The sequence below is a fragment of the Vipera ursinii genome (assembly GCF_947247035.1).
Source record: "Vipera ursinii genome assembly, chromosome: 2".
In the NCBI taxonomy this organism is placed as follows: Eukaryota; Metazoa; Chordata; class Lepidosauria; order Squamata; family Viperidae; genus Vipera; species Vipera ursinii.
Window position 1 is genome coordinate 101621156 of NC_139513.1, and position 21404 is coordinate 101642559.

At 38.9% G+C, this 21404-nt stretch overlaps 1 protein-coding gene across 5 annotated transcripts in view; it reads right to left on the reverse strand.

Moving 5' to 3' along the window:
* TENM2 (teneurin transmembrane protein 2) overlaps window positions 1-21404 on the reverse strand; it is a gene marked incomplete at its 5' end in the record, with an annotated part of 931826 nt that overhangs the window by 284209 nt on the left and 626213 nt on the right. For all 5 annotated transcript variants that reach the window (XM_083351308.1, XM_083351307.1, XM_083351306.1 and 2 more), the window contains one exon: window positions 3198-3436. In XM_083351308.1, the coding sequence (XP_083207434.1) occupies window positions 3198-3436 (239 nt within the window). The remainder of the gene's footprint in view (window positions 1-3197; window positions 3437-21404) is intronic.

Below are 21404 nucleotides of genomic sequence, written 5' to 3' on the forward strand. Positions count from 1 at the left end.
GTGATATTGGATCACTGCTATCATGTCACCCCTCACCCTTCTCTTCGTTAAACTACACATACCCAATTCCAGCAACTGTTTCCTATTTTCCTAATTCACTTTTTCACTTTTCCTAATTCACTCTAAAGCTTTCCCTGTGCAGAGCCTTAAGTAGCACCAGCTGCCTGCAATTAGTGCAGGTTCTCATCCCACCAGGCTCAAGGTTGAGTCAGCCTTCCATCCTTCCGAGGTAGGTAAAATGAGGACTCAGATTGTTGGGAGCAATAAGCTGACTTTGTAATAATGCTGCTTGTGGGGGGGGGGTGAAAGCTCTAATAAGCAGGCATATACATAGAATGAAGGCTATTGCTAAGCACATTGATTTGTGCTTTAAATTGTAAGCCGCCCTGAGTCTTCGGAGAAGGGCGGGATATAAATGGGATTAAAAAAAAAGACCAAATGGGAGATCTGCTCCAGGTTTTCCAGCCAGCCTGCCCAGTTCCTGAGTCAAATGTGTCCTTAGAGCTAAGCTGCTGCTCTGGCTACGCATTCCCCACCTGCCTTTCAAGTTGCTCTTGCATTCCCCACCTGCCTACAGCTGCTCTTCAACTTTAGAAGGAAAGAAGCCCAGACCCTAGCCTGTAAAAAATCACAGACTGCAGCTTCTACTCCAATTGGTCCCGCTTTCCCTGCGCAGACTAAATGGAAGATCCGCTCCAGGTTTTCCAGCCAGCCCTGTCCCTAAAGTTTCAGCACCCGGCGTATAAGATGACCCCTGACTTTTGAGAAGATTTTCATGGGTTAAAAAGTCATCTTATACGCCGGAAACTACGGTAACTTGAATTTATATGAAGAGTACCTATTATATGGATAATAAAACATGGAATATAATAGGAAGAAAAATTCAGAAATAACAATGAGAGAAGGAATAGAACATTATATTCAAAATAGAATATATACCAAGTTATTTTCAATATTCACAGAGTCTTACTACACTATTACTTTTTTCAGTCATTTTATGATATATAGAAGGGATAGAAATCAGATATTAGTTATGAATAACTAATCAAATCATGAACATTCAAAGTTTATGCATTGCATTTATCATTTTGATCCCATATTCTTTTATTTAGAAATCATATAGTATTACTTCCTCGAAGCTGGAAAATCTCCTGGTTTTGATGGAGTAATGCCTGAATTTATCATCCATTCTGGGCCTCGCACAAGAGAATGGCTGGCAAAATTCTACACAGATATCCTAACTTCCAGTAAGCTCCCTCCAGAATTTAAGAGAACCAAGGTAATCGGCATATTAAAACCTGGAAAAGAAAGCAACAAGCCAGAAAACTATCGCCCCATTGCTCTGTTAAGTGTTTGTTATAAACTACATGAAAGGTTGATACTTAACAGAATTGGACAGAAAATTAACGAACAAATACCGATTGAACAGGTTGGGTTTAGATCTTATCGGAGCTGTGCTGATCAATCCTTAGTCTTACTAGCCAACTTATATTTTTCTGATATACCACCCACACTATGAACAAAGTTCTCTTACGCTGATGACTTGGCATTAGCATATAGCCACAAGGACATCGAAGTTACAGAAGGTGTACTTACAGCAGACTTTACAACTCTGAGCACATACTTCCACCAATGGAGGTTAATCCCAAGCGTAAGTAAGACAGTCACATCATGTTTCCACCTTAATAATAAACTGGCAAAAAGAGAACTCAATGTATACCTAAATAACAAATTGCTCCCATATGAGGCAACTCCAAAATATCTGGGGGTCACCTTAGACAGGACCCTGTCTTTTAAAAAACATATTCAGAATATGGCTGCCAAGGTTGACAGCAGAAACAACATTCTGCAAAAACTATGCAGAACAACTTGGGGAGCTTCAGCTCCAACTCTTTGATGCGCAGCCCTTGGGCTTTTCTGCTCTGTAGCGGAATACTGCGCACCTGTATGGATAAACAGCTCACATACAAGACTTGTTGATGTTCAACTCAACCATACGATGAGATTAATTACTGGGTGCATAAAATCTACACCTATTCACTGGCTACCAGTTCTTAGCCACATACTTCCCCTGCACTTACGACAACAAGAAGCTCTCATTCGGGAGTATAGTAAGATCCTGCTAAACTCCTCTCTACGCATTCATACCTATACCTCTGATCTCTTAAGATGTCGATTAAAGTCAAGAAATCCACCACTCCTCACAGCGCTTAAGCTGCTGGCCGAACATCAGAGCACTATACAAAAGTGGATGGAAGCATGGAGTAGCTATACCTCCCTAGATATTTCTGAGCATATTAATCCTAATAGTATACCTCGAGGATTTAATCTACCCCGACACATATGGGTGACATACAATAGAATTAGAACGACTCATGGGGTGTGTGCCGATTCTCTGTATAAATGGGGAAAGACACCTTCAGCACAATGTGATTGCGGGGCTCCCCGACAGACTATCCAACATATAGTGAGGGAATGCACTAATAGAAGATACCCAGGAGATTTTAAGGACTTTCTCTGCGTAACAACGGCAGCTACTGACTGGATCTCCAAACTCGACATTAAACTCTGAAATGTTATTTCTGTTTTCCTCTTAGGTTTTATAATTGCTTCTTTTTTAAAAAAAATGTTTTAACTGTTCTAACTTGTAAATATGAAGTGCTTTTAATTCTTTGTGTGACCAGCCATACATACGCTAAATAACTTCCTCAAATGTTATCCTTTCAACAACAACAACAATAGCAAGGGAAACTTCCAAGGGAGTTAAACTGAGAGACAGTGAGCATTTGCTTCTAGTTGTTTAGTTGATTTCCACAGCAGGGTGTTGATTTGGATTTAAGTTTTTTTTTTTGCACTAAACCAATTCCCTAACCATTATATACTACATAGGATTGAATCCTAAAGTAGCTGGCAGTGAGCTCTGCTACTATAAGAACCATTGTCTGATTTATCAGAAACGTGTAGCTAACTTTCCTTTTGACATGAATATAATTTAGCTAAATAGAACAAAATTAAGGCATTGCCTCTTAGGCAGTGTATTTCTGTTATTTCATTTTAAAAATCCAGGCTTCTCCTCTCAGTATAAAGAGAACATGATTTTAGAAATACTCTTTTGGTTTTGCATGAGAAAGAGCCCAGTGGACTGATGTGGCATTATTCAGCAGATCATGTGTGATTTCTTGAAAGATGGGACTTACCTATGAAATAGGCCAGCAGTATAGCAAGCAAGATTGCAGCAGCGATAGCTGATAAAGCAGCACACTTCCAGCTACAGTATTTAGACGGCTTTTTCAGCTTGAATGCATTTCTGGAGAAAGTATTTCTAGGTAACAGTCGGGGAGGTGGTGTGTAAACTGTTCCTGAGGTCAGTGGGTATCCAGGGGAAGAACTACTGAAGAGAGGAGTTGTTCCAGATGATGTCTTGAACAAAAAATGCCTGAAAGGAAGATAAATAGATCACAGTTAACAGATGTAACACAGACAAATAATTCATTTATTTGGAAATAGAAAGTAAACTAATGACACACATGACAAAGAAAGCCAGCTTCTGTTTGCTCAACATTTAATTTTAATTGTAGAACCAAGTGTTGACAATACTTCTCCTTCATACATCTTGCTCAGGTAAAACAAACAAACCACATTACCATCAGTTATGATTAAACCGTAGTGGATGCTTCCCAGAGCACATTATCACAATGTGGCCTAATGATTTAGCATTATGTGAAAACCAGGCCAGTGATCTGAACAAACTAGAAAAAAAAAATCAAGCTACTTGATAGTGATATAAATCCAATTTAAGGGTCTTGATTAATGTTTTAACCTTAGTAACAATACTATTGTTCCTTCAAATGCCAGTTCATATGGAAAAGTCATGACTTGAAACACACTCAGGGTTCCTTTCCCAAGGAAAAGGATAGCAGCTGAAAATACATAATGTACTGTATATGCTTGTGAGATTCATACTTGTTGAACAAATGACAATGTAAAAAGTTCATCTCTGTCAAATGGGACAATGGGAAGCCTGGTTGTTTTTTAAATACAATTCAGGGCATTAAAAGCTAAATCTACCATCTTTAATTATACTTCCAAGGCTAATAGAAGCCTTATAAAGCTCCCAAGGCTAATAGAAGCCTTATAAATCTTAATACAAAATCAGTTCAGACTCTGGAAAATCAGTAATGTCTTATTAATGGTCCATCCAACCAAGAAACCATAGAACTTTGCACCATTTTCAGGATTGAACATGGCTCAGAACCACAAGCTATGTGCAGAACATTAAAGGGATTAAAATGTAATGTTATAAAAGCTTAAATTTTTATGCAAAGCTGAGAAGACTTTGCTGTATAATGAAAATCTATTAGCAATGTAATGGGAATAGTGATGATGACGATGAGGAGGAGGATGTGGTGATAGTGATGCTGATGGCTTTGGTGATTGATTTTCTAATTTACTCAGTAAACTTACACTTAAAATGTCAACTATTCCCAATCACAGCTAGTGGAAAAGTTTTGCACCAAAAATAAATAAAAAAGAAAGAAAGAAAACAGAAAAAAAACAACCTCACAACAGATATGTTACTATCATAGAAAGCTTATTTATTCATTTTTCTTAATAGTTTACACAAAATGAAATCCAAACTTAATATTAAATTAAAAATGTTATTCTGCTGCTAGGTGACGTCAAAATGACGTCACAGCTGTGATGTCACAGCAAAAGCTCTCCCCTTTTATATCTGTGGTACAATGTGGCACAATAATTCTATGGCTTATCTCTCCCCAGCAAAACACAAGTCACTTCAAAGAGGACTGATATGTGACTATCTGCCAATTCAAAAAACAAACAAACAAAACAACCCATAAAATGACAAGGTTTTTCTGTCCTTATCACCACAATATAATTTCTAATATGGGCTCTTGCTCACGCATGGTTGAATCCAGTCTTGTTCCTACAAAGATACTCTAAGTCTCTCTTCTGGTGGTTCATATCTGAAAGTTCCTCAGACAATAAAGAGCACTACAGGATCAACCAACAATGAGAGACTTCAGAGGAGCCTCTGCTTCAAGCTCCTTAATAAATGCTTATTACAGGCAGTGTCCAAGGTCTGTCTACTCATCCTTGGGGAAAAACACCAAGATCTCTTTGAAATCCCATAGGGTCCATTAGTTGCCTAGGGCAGACCATCCTATCTCCTTAGGCATCGGATACCACTGGAAGTTACAGTGTGAGCAGAGAACGGAAGGTGATATCATCCAATCTCAGTTTCTATCCCAACTGACCCAAGACAAAAAACAGGTTTTCTTCGTGAAACAACTGCAGAAAGCTCAGTTTTTCAAACTGGACCTCCTATTAACTTTTTTTTTTTTTTGCTTTGCAAGAGGGGACTTCCCAATGGCATTGAAAGAGATTATGGTCCAACTATTTCTGAAAAAGCCATGATCAGATCTAATGGTGATCAGCCACCTCCAATCCCACTTTGTTGATGAGAGAGAGCAGGTTGAAGTTGAACCCTAATATGTTGGAATTGCCGTGTTTAAATTTTATTTTTGTTGTTTCTTATGTTTGGCTAATGTTTTTATTTTTTTGTAAACTGAGTGTTGAACTGTACAATATTTTTTGCTATAATTCTTAATATAAGAATTTTTTTAAAAAAATGACAAAAAAAGCAACAAACAGCATATTCACTATAATTTTCTCTGACTAAATGTAAAAACAACCATGACAAAGTTCTAGAATAAAAATTTCAGAAAGAGGAATCTTTAAACCCAATAAAAAGCTAAAGAGCACAGTTTTTCTGCAGATACAAATAAGAGCCAAAAGCGACAAAGTTACTACTGTCTTAAAATCACATTGAGTGAATCTGAGTCATTGAAAATATTTTTTTTTAAAAAAAATATATCCCTGTGGCTGTCCATTTGTTATAGATTGTTCTTTACAGAGAACATCTTGACAGTGCTGAATTGAGCAAGACCTTATGTTTGCTGAAATGTGGTGCTAATTGTTGACTCTCTGTGAAATCAGGAACCAGTCATACAAATTGTACTTTTCTATTCTTCTGTTATCCTCTTCTCTCTAACTGTGTCTAGTTTTCTACTAAGCTACTGTTTGACATTACAAACACACTGTACTGTGTTTTTCAGCCATACATCATGTTTTCAGTTTTAATTAATTGAAAGAAATATAGGAAAACCAACTGATTCTTAACTTATCTTAGACAAAGGTACTTCTGATCATTAACGGGAACTCTGTTGTATGTTATTCTGGGTATAAATGTAATGTATAAATAAATACTTTGTCTTGAATTAGGTTGCAGTTCTCTGTGTAATGTGCAATAAATCAGGTATTTTCACAATGTGGGAGAAGGATCCAATTTCTTAACAGCCAGACCACACAGAATTGGTTCAGCCCAAACACTTGCTCTAAAAGAGAAGTCAGGGACCCAACCAAGAAGAAAGAAAAAGAAAAAATGCTATGCTTAATTGCTACAGATACACACACACTTTTTTCTAGTCTTGAATATACTGAAGCTCCCTACAACGTGATGTCCCGTTGCCTGGAGGCAGTCCGGGTCTGGATGGGGAGGAACAGGCTTCGACTCAACCCTGACAAGACTGAGTGGCTGTTCGTGCCGGCATCCCAGGAAATTCCGATTATTCCATCATTGGCCATGGGGGGTGATAGGGCCCGCAACTTGGGGGTCCTTCTAGATTCACAGCTCTCTTTGGAAGAGCATATTGGAGCTGTGACTAGGGGGGCCTTTGCCCAGGTTCGCCTGGTGCGCCAGTTGCGGCCCTATCTAGACCGGGATGCCTTGCGCACAGTCACTCATGCGCTCGTGACCTCTCGTCTAGACTACTATAATGCTCTCTACATGGGGCTGCCCTTGAGGTCCACCCGGAGACTCCAACTGGTGCAGAATGCAGCCGCGCGAGTTGTCTTGGGAGTTTCCCGATACTCCCATGTTATACCTTTGCTCCGTGAGCTGCATTGGCTACCGGTTGCTCTCCGGGTGAGGTTCAAGGTGTTAGTGATGACTTATAAAGCCCTTCATGGCATGGGGCCGGATTACCTACGGCAACACCTGCGGCCGGTGTCAACTTCCCTCCGTCCAGTGCGCTCCCACAGAGAGGGCCTCCTCAGGGTGCCGCCGATCAAAGAATGCCGATTGGTGACCCCCAGGGGGAGAGCGTTCTCTGTGGGCGCGCCAGACCTTTGGAACCGCTTACCGGTTGAGCTCCGGATGGCCCCCGACCTTCGCTCCTTCCGGCGCGATCTCAAAACTTTCTCTTTTGAACAAGCTGGCCTGGTCTGACGGGATGGGGTTGGGTTTTTATAAATAGTTTTAATTTTAATATGTATTAATTTTATGGGCATAATGTTTAATGGCTTTTTAATTTTTGTATTTAACTTTTGTATAGTATTGTATTTTTATTTATATGCCCTGTTCACCGCCCTGAGTCCTTCGGGAGAAGGGCGGTATACAAATTAAATTACTAAATTAAATTAAATTAAACTATATTTTCCTATAAACAAAGACAAACCCCACAACAAGAAGTTAGATAATAAATAGAGTACTTGGCAGAATTGCCTAATACTAGGATGCTGTATACCATGAAAATGATTCAGAAAGTGTTTGATTAAAAAGCCTGTCAATAATTGAGCTTTCTTAACAAACAGGGGAAAGATGCTGTGTTCACACAAGGTCTGTATCATTTTCAAAGTGTGTACAGGTGAAACTTAAAAAATTAGAATATCGTGCAAAAGTTCATTTATTTTAGTAATGCAACTTAAAAGGGGAAACTAATATATGAGATAGACCATGCAAAGCAAGATAGTTCAAGCCATGATTTGTCATAATTTTGATGATTATGGCTTACAGCTCATGAAAACCCCAAATCCACAATCTCAGAAAATTAGAATATTGTGAGAAGGTGCAATATGCTAGGCTCAAAGTGTCCCACTCTAATCAGCTAATTAAGCCATAACACCTACAAAGGGTTCCTGAGCCTTTGAATGGTCTCTCAGTAGGAATCACAATCATGGGGAAGACTGCTGACCTGACAGTTGTGCAGAAAACCATCATTGACACCCTCCATAAGGAGGGAAAGCCTCAAAAGGTAATTACAAAAGACGTTGGATGTTCCCAAAGTGCTGTATCAAAGCACATTAATAGAAAGTTATGTGGAAGGGAAAAGCATGGAAGAAAAAGGTGCACAAGCAGCAGGGATGACCGCAGCCTGGAGAGGATTGTCAGGAAAAGGCCATTCAAAAGTGTTGGGGACTGAGGCTGGAGTCAGTGCGTCAAGAGCCACCACACACAGACAGATCCTGGACATGGGCTTCAAATGTCGTATTCCTCTTGTCAAGCCACTCCTGAACAGCAAACAACATCAGAAGCGTCTTACCTGGGCTAAAGAAAAACAGACCTGGTCTGTTGCTCAGTGGTCCAAAGTCCTCTTTTCTGATGAGAGCAACTTTGCATCTCATTTGGAAACCAAGGACCCAGAGTCTGGAGGAAGAATGGAGAGGCACACACTGCAAGATGCTTGAAGTCCAGTGTGAAGTTTCCACAGTCTGTGTTGATTTGAGGAGCCATGTCATCTGCTGGTGTTGGTCCACTGTGCTTCATTAAGTCCAGGGTCAACGCAGCCGTCTACCAGCAGATTTTGGAGCACTTCATACTTCCTTCTGTAGACAAACTTTATGGGGATGCTGACTTCATTTTCCAGCAGGACTTGGCACATGCCCACACTGCCAAAAGCACCAAAACCTGGTTCAATGACCTTGGGATTACTGTACTTGGTTGGCCAGCAAACTCGCCTGACCTGAACCCCATAGAGAATCTATGGGGCATTGCCAAGAGAAAGATGAGAGACATGAGACCGAACAATGCAGAAGAGCTGAAGGTCACTATTGAAGCATCCTGGTCTTCCATAATACCTCAGCAGTGCCACAGGCTGATAGCTTCCATGCCACGCCGCATTGAGGCAGTAATTGGTACAAAAGGGGCCCAAACCAAGTACTGAGTACATATGCATGCTTATACTTTTCAGAGGTCCGATATTGTTCTATGTACACTCCTTGTTTTATTGATTGCATCTAATATTCTAATTTTCTGATATTGTGGATTTGGGGTTTTCATGAGCTGTACGCCATAATCATGACAATTATGACAAATCATGGCTTGAACTATCTTGCTTTGCATGTAATAAGTCTATCTCATATATTAGTTTCCCCTTTTAAGTTGCATTACTGAAATAAATGAACTTTTGCACAATATTCTAATTTTTCGAGTTTCACCTGTATAGCTTTCTTAAACTCCACAACCACTTTCCCACAAATGGACCAAGTGTTATTCAGGTACTTGCAGAATTGTTTAAACAGGGATCTGTTGACTAAAAATACATATGAGCAGGAACAGATTTTTCTCAAACAAGCAAAAACATATTGCTTTTCTTTAATCTTTTAATTTTCAGAAGTACTAGAAACTTCCCAAAGAACTAGGAAATAGCTCTTTCTTTTTTATGTTTAAGAAATGTGAGAAGTATTGCCTACTGGAAAAGGGCTCCCTCACATTCTGACTTCCATGGATGCATTTCCCTTGTCCACAAGCATTTGTCCATAGATACAGACAGACCAATTTGTAGCCCTTTCTGGGCAGGAGCATATAATCTATAGTCAAGTGATTGTTCATGGTTTAGTAGCCAAAAATGTCATTAGGCAGAGAAATAATAATTCAGATTCAACACAAAAATATCAAAATAATGACACAAGACATCTACTCAGAAACATTTGGAAACTTTTCATGAACAATTGCCTTTTTTTAAACAAAGCATTAACAATTCTCCAATGGTTAAATTGTAGTTACCTAGTTTCTAGAGACAAACCTTTTTTTCCTAATCAATGCAAGTGTTCAGTCACACTGTTGTATGTTAAATACCAGAACAGTTGTTCATTGACATCTTGGATTAGGTAACATAGACACAGTTAGACACATAGATGCACCATGTTTGATCAATGTCTGACAAGAAAAATGGCATGTTAGACTTAAAAGCAGTTGTCAGCCTTTAGGCACACTGTTCTATAAAAACATTAAGCTGAACCTAAAGCAACCATGTGCAGGTAGAGCAGGTAAAGATGCAATACAACTCCTGCTGTAGCATCATCAGCCTTCCATCCTTCCGAGGTAGGTAAAATGAGGACCCAGATTGTTGGGGGCAATTAAGCTGACTTTGTAATAATGCCGCTTGGGGGTGTGTGAAAGCCCTAATAAGCAGGCATATACATAGAATGAAGGCTACTGCTAAGCTTGTAAGCCCCCCTGAGTCTTCGGAGAAGGGCAGGATATAAATGGAATTAAAATAAAATAAATATAAATAAATATAGTTAAGTAATATTTTTAGAGCCCTACTTTATTTTCTGTAGCAATGCTATGTTTTCTTTACAACCAGGGAAAAGCTGGTATTTGCACTCCTAAATATAATGTCTTCTAAGTGTCCAGAGGATTTGTATTCACCTAGTCAATCAGAGTTCAAAACAGCATAGTGATGACTTCCAGGTGGCAAGGCTCCGTCGATGGTGGTCATTTTGAACATCAGCCCCATTGATTCCGTTTAAATCACGAAAACAGTGATAATCAGCTGTTTTGTGGTTTGGGAACCCCCCTTGGGAGAAAAGGGGAGGGTGAGCATTCAGGTAGAGGTAGAGCTCCCCTAGACCCCCAGAATGATTAATCTGGGGGCCGAAGGGTGAGAGCTCCCTCGGAGCCTGAACTTAACTCCAGACTTGGGGACTCCTCTGTTTTAAGGTTTAGAACAGAGCAGGACGCTGCAACCATCCTTGCATTCAATATCGAACTTTGGATTACTCGGATGCAGGCAGAGCTGAGCAGGAGAATTTTGAAATAGCAAGTACATGATCTTTAACTCTGGGGCGCTACATTTTTCTTCTCCAAAGTTTAATTTAAAAGAAAGGGAGGAAGATGGCGCCGGAATGATTTCTTAGAGAAAACGGGAAGAGGAAAAAAAAGACCAAGGAGAAAGACAGAAAGTGGGTCTCTAAAAGCTGTAAAAGACTCTTTTGAAAACATTTGAAGCTGGTATAAAAGAGATTTAAAAGATTTGGAGATTTAAAAGGGAAGTAACAAAGTTGCAACTTGGGTTTCTAAGCTAAATCATGACTTTCATATAAGGATTGGGTGGAAAAGTGAAAGTGAGAAACGAAAGTTAATGGGTGTTAAAATGGCTTCTAAACCACCTAGAGCTCTTGTTTCCAGAAGCGTGGGGGCATCACCAGTTCAACAGCAATCTGCACTTCAGACCTTGATGCCATCCCCTGCAGCACCCTCACCAACACTAACATTAAAAGATTTACAAGAGGCGTTAAAACTTCAATCTGAGCAAATGGCGGAGCTCATTAATGAGAAAAATAAGGAAATAAGAGGATATTTTACTGGCATTTCAGGGGTTGGCAGTTTGTATTGAGCATTTGGATGGACGTGTGGAGGAAGTTAACAAAAGTAACTTGATGCTGGAAGCTAAAATGTGCAAAGCTGAGAATAAAATGGATAAGATTGATGATGAGGTGGTAATGATACAATATAGAGATATGGAGTTTGCCTTGAGGATAAGAGGTCTGAAAGAAAACCCACAAGAAAACCTGGAAGAGATATTTGCAAAGGCTGTGGCGCCTATATTGGGATGGCGAGTTGAAGATTTTATAATGGAAATAGATAAAATATTTCATGTCAACTTCTGGATTGCTAGGCAAAGAAATCTACCAAGAGATGTGGTTGCTTATTTACAAAGAGAACGATCCCAAATGCGATTATTCAAGCTTTTTATCATAACAGATTTGAAGTGTCTGATCAAGAGGTCTTAATTTTGAAAGAAATTCCACCAAGAATTTTAAGAAAAAGGAAAAAGTTTGTTTTCTTGGCAGATGAATTTAAAAAATGACAGCTCCAGTTCAGATGGGAGACACCAACTGGGATAGTGGTGAATTATGCAGGTACAAAATATCAACTTAATACAGTTCTGAAAACACGAGACTTTTATTGTAATGTACTGAAAGCAGGTTCATCACCACCCCCAGAAATCAAAAGAGGAAAGGAAGAAGGAGCACGACAGGCACAAATGGAAGGCATACAGCAAGGTGAAGAAATCACCTCGCTGATTGTAAAAGAAGTACAGCAAACTCTGGAAACTGCGCAACCCCTGGCACCATTAGAAGAACCAAAGGGTCAAAAAATGACATGGGCTGCAACCAGACAAAAGGAACAACAATAAGAACAACAGAAACTGTATCCTATAATCACAGCTCAAGAATCCACTAATAATGAAGCAGTGGGAGGAGCAAGACCAAAGAGGCAGGTGCTTATGGATCTGCAAGATACGCTCCGAAAGCTTCAAGTCGCAAAAGATGGCGACAAAGTTTTTAACATGGAATGTTAATGGTCTAAACTCTCTGCAAAAGAGAAAGAAAATATTTCAGTATTTAAAACAATTTAAAAATGATGTTATATATTTGCAGGAAATGCATATTCGTGTATCAGATCAAAAATATTTGATAAATTCCAGATTGGGTATACAATTTATTGCATCTGCTCCAGACAAGAAAAACGGAATAGTTATTTATGTGAAGAAGGACTTAACAGCTAACCTAATTAAAGCAGATAAACACAGAAGATATATTATAATTGAGCTTTTAATAGAAGGGAAGAAAATACTTTTAATTGGAATATATGCACCCAATCAACAGCAAGGAGAATTTTACAAACTTCTTCATAATAAAATAACTCAATGGGATTATAAATCGTGTATTTTAATGGGAGACTGGAATGGAGTGTTGGACACACAAAAAGATAAAAAGGACCTTTTAAAAGTACTCCAAATCATGCTAGATTGCCTAAATCTTTTTTGATATGAAAGATGATTTGGAACTGAGAGATGTCTGGAGAGAATGAAATGTGGAAGAAAGGGATTTTACTTTTTTTTCTGATAGACATCAACCTTTTTCTAGGATTGATTTTGTACTAACTACTAATGATTTTTTTCTAGGTTTAAGAAGATTAAGATATGTCCAAGAACTTTATCAGACCACAGTCCAGTATGGATGGAATTGGACCAGGGGAAGGGAGACAGGAGATCCTGGAGGTTAAATGAAAATTTGTTTAGATATGAGGAAAATGTGGAAGAATGTAAAAAACAAATGAAAGAATTTTTTATTATAAGTATGCATAAGGGTACTCCAGTTGATATATTTGAATAATAAACATAGACATAGATTGGAATATAAGCATAAGGAGCTAGAGGAGGAAATAAAGATGAAAGAGAGGGCTTTTATTTTGAACCCATCTAACAAGAGGGTGAAAGAAGCAATTAATTTGTTAAGAGGGCAATTTAACATGCTGATGGCAGATCAAGTGGCAACTAATTTACAATATGCTAAACATAATACCTTTTACAATGCTAATAAGCCAGGTGGGTGGCTAGCTTATCTGTTAAGGAAAAAAAAAATCACGTAATATAGACAAAATAGTATATAAGGGTAAAGAGGTGTTTCAGCAAAATATTATTAAAAAGGTTTTTGTAGAATTTTAATCAAAATTATATGCTAGGGATACAAGGTTTAGATATAGATAGATATTTACAAGAAGTGAATACCCCTATACTTACACAAGAGCAAAGGGAAGGGATGAATCAATTAATAACTGCTGAAGAAATTATTTTAGCAATTAAACAATTAAAAGTGGGTAAGGCACCTGGAACAGATGGTTTGACAGCTATTTATTATAGAAACCTACAACTAGAAATGGTGGAACCTTTAAAGGAGTTATTTAGAACAATTCAATCTGGAGGAGAAGTGCCTCCATCCTGGAAAACATCTTTTATAACATTGATTCCAAAGGAAGATCAAGATGTTACCCAATCTAAAAATTACAGACCAATATCGCTTTTAAATATTGATTATAAGATATTTGCAAAAATTTTAGCAAATAGATTAATGCATGTTTTGCAGCAAATGATTCATAGTAACCAAACAGGATTCATAAGTGGTAGACAAATGAAATATAATGTGAGATATATTGTAAATTTATTAGAATATTTGAAAAGGAATAATCAAGTCCCCGCAGCGCTGATTTTTTTGGATGCCGAAAAGGCGTTTGATCAATTGAATTGGCAATTTTTATTAAAAGTATTAGAGAAGATGGAGTTTGGGGATAGGTTTTTACAACCTATTAGGGCAATATATCACAAACAAACAGCTCAAATAATAATTAATAATTTATTTATTCAAATAAAATAAAGGGAATTAAAATAAAACATCAAGATTATAGATTAAGAGCGTTTGCGGATGACTTGGTTATTACATTAAGTCAACTGACTCAATCGGTTATAGATTTAATGGAGATAATTTTGCAATATGGACAAATTTCTGGATTTAAGATTAATAGGCAAAAAACTAAAATATTGTCTAAAAATATGACTATAGAACAAAAGGAATTCCTAGAAAAACTAACGGGATTCAAAATAATTAAAACGATTAAATATTTGGGGGTATATATTACAGCTTCAAATGTGAAATTATATAAAAATAATTATGAATTGTTATGGCTAAAAACACAAAAAGTGTTAGACAGTTGGAGAAAATTACAACTGTCTTTACTGTGAAGAATTGCAGCAGTGAAAATGAATGTTTTACCAAAATTTTTATTTTTGTTTCAAATGATACCTATACTTAAAAAAGATTCAAATTTGGAGGAATGGCAGAAAGGTATTAATAAATTTATTTGGGCAGGTAAAAGACCGAGAGTAAAACTTAAGATAATGCAAGATATATGTGAAAGAGGTGGTCTTAAAATGCCCAATTTTAAATTATATTATGATGCTGCGGCTTTATCGACAATTAGTAACTGGTTCAATTTAACAGAAGGAAGAATATTGAATATTGAGGGATGTGATTTATTATATGGCTGGCATGCATATTTATTGTATGATAAAAAGGTGGATAATGTTTTTAAGACACATATATTAAGGTATGCCCTGTTGCGAGTCTAGAAAAAATATCAATATAAGTTAAATTATAAAATACCAATTTGGGCAATACCAAAACATGCAATAGAAAATATAAGTTTGGGATTCAAACATGATGTGATTACATATAAAGAAATTCTTAGATTGGAAAGGAATGTATGGCAACTAAAGCCATTCAATATTTTAAAAGAAGAAAAGATAGTACAAACTTGGTTTCAGTATGGGCAGATACAAGCTAGATGGAAAGAAGATCAGAAAATTGGTATTTCAACAACTGATGAAAATTTGGTAAAACAAATTAGAGATCAAAGTCAAGCGCATATAAGAAGGATATATAATGCATTGATAGAAATAGATTCAGAAATGGAACTTGTTAAAGACTGTATGATAAAATGGGCCCAGAATATTCAGGAGCCAATAACGATGGATACTTGGGAAAAAATCTGGGTCAGAAATGTAAAATTTACACAGGCACAAAATTTAAGAGAGAACTTTTATAAAATGTTTTATAGATGGCATTTAGATCCTAAAAAATTAGCATGTATGTATCCAAATTATCAACCTAAATGTTGGAGAAGTGTGGTTGTGATGATGCAACCTATTATCATATATGGTGGACTTGCAAAAAAGTCAAAGCTTTTTGGATTAAAATTTGGTGGAATATCCAGAGGATATTTAAGAAAAAGATAAGGTTTTCTCTGCAGTTATTTCTGTTGGGTATTATTACAGATTGTACTGTTATAGAAACTAAATTGATGTTGAATTTAATAATGGCAGCAAGACTTTTGATAGTGCAATATTGGAAGAAGGAAGATCTGCCTACTATAGAAGAGTGGACTCTAAAAGTTTCGAACCTAGCAGAAATGGCAAAAATCTCAGCATATTTGAAAGATCAATCGCAACAAAGATACATTTCGGAATGGAGAAGATGGATTGATTACATTCAGAATAAATATGGGACTAAAAAGTTTCATTTAGCTTATGAATGAGTATTAGAATTTAACATGTATTATTTAGTTATGTTTAATGGGAGTTAAAGTGTGATAGGATTTAAAATGTACTCATAGTTAGTTAGCGTATTCTAGCTTAAGCTTGTTAGATGCAATACCCTGTATTCAGCTCTGGGAAGTCGGGGGGAGGGGGTGGGACGGGTGGGCTCTATGGGGAGATGGGGGAAGTCAGGAGGAGGGGAAGGAAAGGGTTTTTTAAAAAATGTACTGTAAAACTTTTCAATTAAAAAACAGCATATTGACATAAGGATGGTACATTATCACATAGCAGGGTTTTGGAAAGCAGCAAAGGAAGGAACTCCCACTTTTCTATCAAATTGCTTGTATAATTTTATTCCTGTGTACCTGAATGACACATAGTGAAGAAATGTATTGTACCACTTTTTGGACAGAGGTCTTCAAACTTGGCACTTTTAAGACTTGAGGAATTCTGAGAGTTGAAGTCCACAGGTTTAAAGTTGCTAAGTTTGTAGTCCCCTGAGCTAACTGGTTGGCCCCTCTTCCTCTCTCCCTTCTGAGCTCTTCCACAGTGTAGTAAGAATGCATCCCCCCAGGAAGTTATTACAATGGACACGTGGGAAAAGATTTGGGTGAGGAACGTAAAATTTACACAAGCTCAAAATCTAAGAGAGAATTTTTACAAAATGTTTTATAGAAGGTTGTTGAGAGTGTGGTGGCGCATCAGCTCCCTCTGGTCCTGGATGAAGCGGATTATCTGGACCCCTACCAATCGGGTTTCAGGCCCGGGTACAGCACGGAGACGGCATTGGTCGCTCTGGTGAATGATCTCTGGAGGGCTCGGGACAGGGGATATTCCTCTGTCCTAGTCCTATTAGACCTCTCGGCGGCTTTCGATACCATCGACCATGGTATCTTGCTGCGGCGTCTCAGGGGATTGGGAGTGGGAGGCACGGTTCTTCGGTGGTTCTCCTCCTATCTCCTGGGACGTTCGCAGTCGGTGTTGGCAGGGGGGCAGAGATCGACCCCGAGGTCTCTCGTTTGTGGAGTTCCTCAGGGGTCGGTTCTCTCGCCTCTCCTGTTCAACATCTACATGAAACCGCTGGGTGAGATCATTCGTGGTTTTGGAGTTGGGTATCATCAATATGCCGATGATACCCAACTTTTCTTTTCGACCCCAAACCACCCCAGTGATGCCCTCGCTGTGATGTCCCGTTGCCTGGAGGCGGTTCGGGTCTGGATGGGGAGGAACAGACTTCAGCTCAACCCTGACAAGACTGAGTGGCTGTGCATTCCGGCATCCCGGGACATTCAAAATGTTCCATCTCTTTCTATGGGGGGTGAGCTCTTACCCCCCGTGGATAGGGCTCGCAACTTGGGAGTCCTCCTAGATTCACGGCTTACCCTAGAAGATCATGTAGTGGCCGTGACTAGGGGGGCTTTTGCCCAGGTTCGCCTGGTGCGCCAGTTGCGGCCCTATCTGGACCGGGATGCCCTGTGCACGGTCACTCATGCGCTCGTGACCTCTCGCCTTGACTACTGTAATGCTCTCTACATGGGGCTTCCCTTGAAGACCACTCGGAGGCTCCAACTGGTACAGAATGCGGCCGCGAGAGTTGTCTTGGGAGTTTCCCGGTACTCCCATGTTACACCTTTGCTCCGCGAGCTGCATTGGTTACCAGTTGTCTTCCGGGTGAGGTTCAAGGTTTTAGTTATGATCTTTAAGTCCCTACATGGCATGGGTCCGGGGTACCTCGGGGACCACCTGCTGCCGGCTTCAACTCCCCTCCGCCCTGTGCGTTCCCACAGAGAGGGCCTCCTCAGGGTGCCTCCGGTCAGGGAATGCCGACTGGCGGCCCCCAGGGGGAGAGCCTTCTCTGTGGGTGGCCCGGCTTTGTGGAACCAACTGCCGGTGGAGCTCCGGACGGCATCGGACCTCCGAACTTTCCATCGTGGTCTGAAGACCCATTTGTTTGAATTGGCCGGTCTGGCCTGATGGGGAGCTGGGTTTTAAATTGTCATTTTAGATTGTATTATTGTTTTTTTAATTGGGCACTGATTTAATCTTTGTTTTAACTTTTGTATAGTATTGTATTTTATTTATATGCCCTGTGAACCGCCCTGAGTCCCCAGGGAGAAGGGCGGTATATAAATTAAATAAAACATAAAACATAAACAGATGGCATTTAGATCCTAAAAAGCTCGCAAGTATGTATCCGAATTATCAGCCTAAATGTTGGAGGTGCGGTGATGAAGATGCAACATATTTTCATATATGGTGGACATGTAAAAAGGTTAAGGCCTTTTGGATAAAAGTTTGGTGGAACATGCAGAAGATTTTTAAACAGAGGATAAAGTTTTGTCCGCAACTTTTTTTGTTGGGAATAATTACAGATGCTACAGTTGTGGACACTAAGTTGATGTTGAATTTAATTACGGCAGCAAGACTCTTGATAGGTCAGTATTGGAAGAAAGAGGAATTGCCGTCTATAGAAGAGTGGACTTTAAAGGTTTCCGACCTGGCAGAGATGGCGAAGATTTCGGCCTATTTGAAAGATCACTCGCAAGAATGCTATATTATGGAATGGAGAAAATGGATTGAGTTTATCCAGAATAAGTATAGGGTTAAGAAGTTTTATGTAACATTTGAATAAGTCTTCTTTCTTTTTTCTTCTTTTTTTCTTTTAGTTTTTTTATATATATATTTAATATTACTAAGGTTTGTTTTATCCTATATAAGCTAGAGAGTGATGGATTTTAGAGTTTATAGTTGTTAGTATATGATTGTTTATGATTGGTTTTTTTTATATATACCTTGTATTTAGCTCTGGGAAGTTGGGGGGGAGGGGGGGAGGGGGGAGAGGTAGGGGGGAGGGTGAAGGGAGGGGGAGGGGGTTTTTTAAAGAAAAATTGTATGTTAAAACTTTTCAATAAAAAAAAAAGAATGCATCCCCCAATCAATCCCTTCCCTGTACCCTTAAAGACACAGGAATCAAGTGCAAAGCAAGAAAGGCTCACAAAACAAAGAAAAACATAAACTCCGTTTTTTTTTTCTTTAAGCTGCCTCAGGCATGTCATGTGTCACAATGTTGCAATCTAAGACTGAAAGGCTCCAGCAATTGCAAAAAGCTTTAGCTTTAAATTAAGCCTGTTGACCTTCAAAGAAAAATTTCTAAAAGCCATAGACATTCAATTAAAGGGGGTAAAACTAATTAAATTTGTTTAAAGGGATTAAACCTTTCCCTGTTGTCTTTTTTTCCCTTTCCAGCCCAAACCACTTCCTTTTATAACCTCTCCTCTCCTACCCTCCCTCTTTTTCTTCAGTACACCTCCAGCTCCGTGCTGCTTCCGGAAGCGCCAATCAACTGGTGCAATCAGCTGGAGACCTGAAGGCTCCTGGGCCTTCTGCCGAGCCCACAAAGTCCTGCAGCTGCAGCTGCCTGTCACTTAGGCTTGGGTTGCTTCAGCTCATTTGCCTCCCCCGCTACACTTCTCTAGGATGGTCGTGTACCACCTGCCATGTGGCAAAGTACCACAGGTGGTACGTGTACCACCGGTTTGAAAAGCCCTGTCCTAGACTACATGGAGAAATCATCTTTAGATGTTAGCCATGAGCAGGACTCCAATTATCTCAGTATTTATTTTGCATATTTATCGGCCACTTGAATCCAAATAATTCCAAGGAGCTTCTTACTTTTAAAAAAGACAGGAACAATTAAAAATTAAAGAAAAGGAGATGTGTCCAGGACACAAACTTACTGTAACAAAAGATTCAACAGGAGCCAAACCACCAACCTCCCTTAAGGCCTGGAGGAATAGCAATGTTTTCAATGACACTCTAAACATCAGGGTCGCAGCAATATGGATCTCTGCAGGGATGCTATTTTAGAGGGGAGGCCCTATGACAGATGTCTGCTATGGGATGGCCTCCTCTCATCTGAGTCCTGTCCTCAAACCTCCATGGCAATTTATGCTGAAGCTGCCAAAAAGACCAGGCACCTCAGTTGAGAGGGCTATTTCTTCCTATTTCCTATATTCTTGAGAATATCAATCTTATGAAATGTAAGCTTCAAGGAGTTTCCAAGTGGTACACAAGTGGTACACAAAAATAAAGCTCTACAAGACTTGTGTGGTGGCTCCCTCTCCCATCCCATACAAGTTCTGACTTTCATTGTGGCAATTCTTTTCATCCAGGATAGGAAGGTAGGTAGGTGGGTAGGTAGGTAGGTATACAGACAGACAGACAGACAGACATAAGAATATTAACAGGATGATACCCCATACTGCTTTTGGAAATCATTACAATGATTTTCAGTATTTAAATCAGAATTAAAGGGATGCAATTTGAGATGTTGAGTGTAGTATGTCAACTGAGATGTGAAGCACACTGCAAGAGGCTTCCAGAGAAGCTCTAAATAGGTCTTCCTATAAAACCCCAAGGAGGTTCTACAAAGCTTGGGGTTCAGTAATGGGAAATATATATATATATATATATATATATATAAAATCTCAGAGCTGTCAATTCAAACACATACACCAAGGAAATATCACCTGGCTAGAACGGGAGCACAGCAGTAGATGAAAGGGAGGAAATGTTTAATGGATGGGTTTGTGCATGCCTGCTTGTGCTTCCCCACCTTGCAAGAGGAGCACCAGCCTGTAAGCAAGCAGGTTTGAGGGAGGAATGATGCACTAAGGAGAGACAGGGAGGGGCAACTGGCAATTTCTATTTACTGTTTTAGTGACTAGACAGCAATAATGTTATTTGTATTGATCCTTACCGTGATATATTGTATCTTTCCACATCTATTTTGTACCACCATTTGTTCCATCTGCCCTACCTATGACTGAAGATTAGTATGAATTTTGGTGATTGTTTGTGTCAGTTGTATTACTGTTAGCACCCTAATTTGCTTCATGTAATTTTAGTGTATTTTATGTCAACCTTTTACTTTTATTAATAATTATCAGTTTATATAGTCTTACAATAAGTATTTTCTGGTCTAAAGATTTTGATTTGATTTGATCCTTAGAGAACTGATGTCAACCATCTGCAAAGTTGCCAGGGGAAGAGACTGCTTAAACTCTTAGTTCTATCCCACTACCTATTTCTAGCCCTTTGATAGTTGGTTTTCCTGATAATAGGTAATACTGGGTAAGAGACAAAAGGCAACTGATACCTGCCCTTATCACTGCCCTGAAGATAATCTAAATTGCATTCTGTCTGGCAATAGGTTTTGAATTATCAACTCAATGTACTGTATAAGGTGAGTAATAGAAGAGTTCTCCACACTGTGGAGACGATAGAACACAAATATCATTAGACAGCCCCTTTGTACTAAGTTGAAGGTCATAGTCTGAATAAGTTATTTTCCAATATGCTATCAGATTTCTTCCAGTTTTA